At 45.7% G+C, this 720-nt stretch overlaps 1 protein-coding gene across 1 annotated transcript; it reads right to left on the bottom strand.

Annotated features, from left to right (window-relative positions):
• Positions 1 to 374: 374 nt before the first annotated feature.
• Positions 375 to 698, bottom strand: T265_12323 (hypothetical protein; the record flags this gene model as incomplete). Its single annotated transcript, XM_009179716.1, has 1 exon — positions 375 to 698. One exon carries the CDS (start codon positions 696 to 698, stop codon positions 375 to 377), a length of 324 nt encoding a protein of 107 aa, XP_009177980.1.
• Between the last annotated feature and the right edge of the window lie 22 nt (positions 699 to 720).

Here is a 720-nt window from a genome sequence, read left to right as displayed (position 1 = left end):
TTCGAACGAGGGAAATATCAGCAGCAGGTGCTACAATTCATTCCCTCATTCAAGCACATTATGAGGATGCCAAATCATTTTTGCGGATAGAATAACTTCTGTTCAGAAAAATACGTCTTGAGAGCCTTATCGCAAATTTTCTGTTTCGGTTTTCCTACGTTACCAACCTCATTTTGCTAGTTATCAAAAGACATTGCACGTCAACCACGAAAATAATCAGCTGGGACAATCATACCTACTGCATTCAAGGCCACTGAGGACTGGCTGTGGGGCGGGTTTGAGTCGATAAAGAGCCTACAGGTTCATGTAGCACCTTGAACTACGATCCTGCGGGTTAACCAACCTATTCTTCATAAACGTGCATTATGCTCCCCTCACTTAATCCCACCTTGACTTGCTACAACTGGGCTGAGTTGTGCCTCAGGATTATCCACCGATAATTTGACGGAAGAATGGGCTCCATTCTGATCATATCGATCGATTGCAGGAAGTGTTTTCAGTGCGCGGTTTGGTCGTGATACTGGGATTGTCACACTAGACCAAGTGCCGAAAACCGGAGCGCATCCATGCTGATCATAAGAGCCCGGAAACACGAGCACCACCTCTAACAAAAGAAATGCCGGACACGAACATAACCGAAGGATAGGTGTGAACGACGCTGCAACTTGTAACAAGAACCGAGGCAAGTTGAAATTCATGAGCAGAACGGATTCCTGCGTA

The sequence above is a fragment of the Opisthorchis viverrini genome (genome assembly GCF_000715545.1).
Source record: "Opisthorchis viverrini unplaced genomic scaffold opera_v5_6623, whole genome shotgun sequence".
In the NCBI taxonomy this organism is placed as follows: domain Eukaryota; kingdom Metazoa; phylum Platyhelminthes; class Trematoda; order Opisthorchiida; family Opisthorchiidae; genus Opisthorchis; species Opisthorchis viverrini.
Note: the sequence above shows the minus strand (reverse complement) of the source record. Positions and strands in the feature narration are given on the sequence as shown.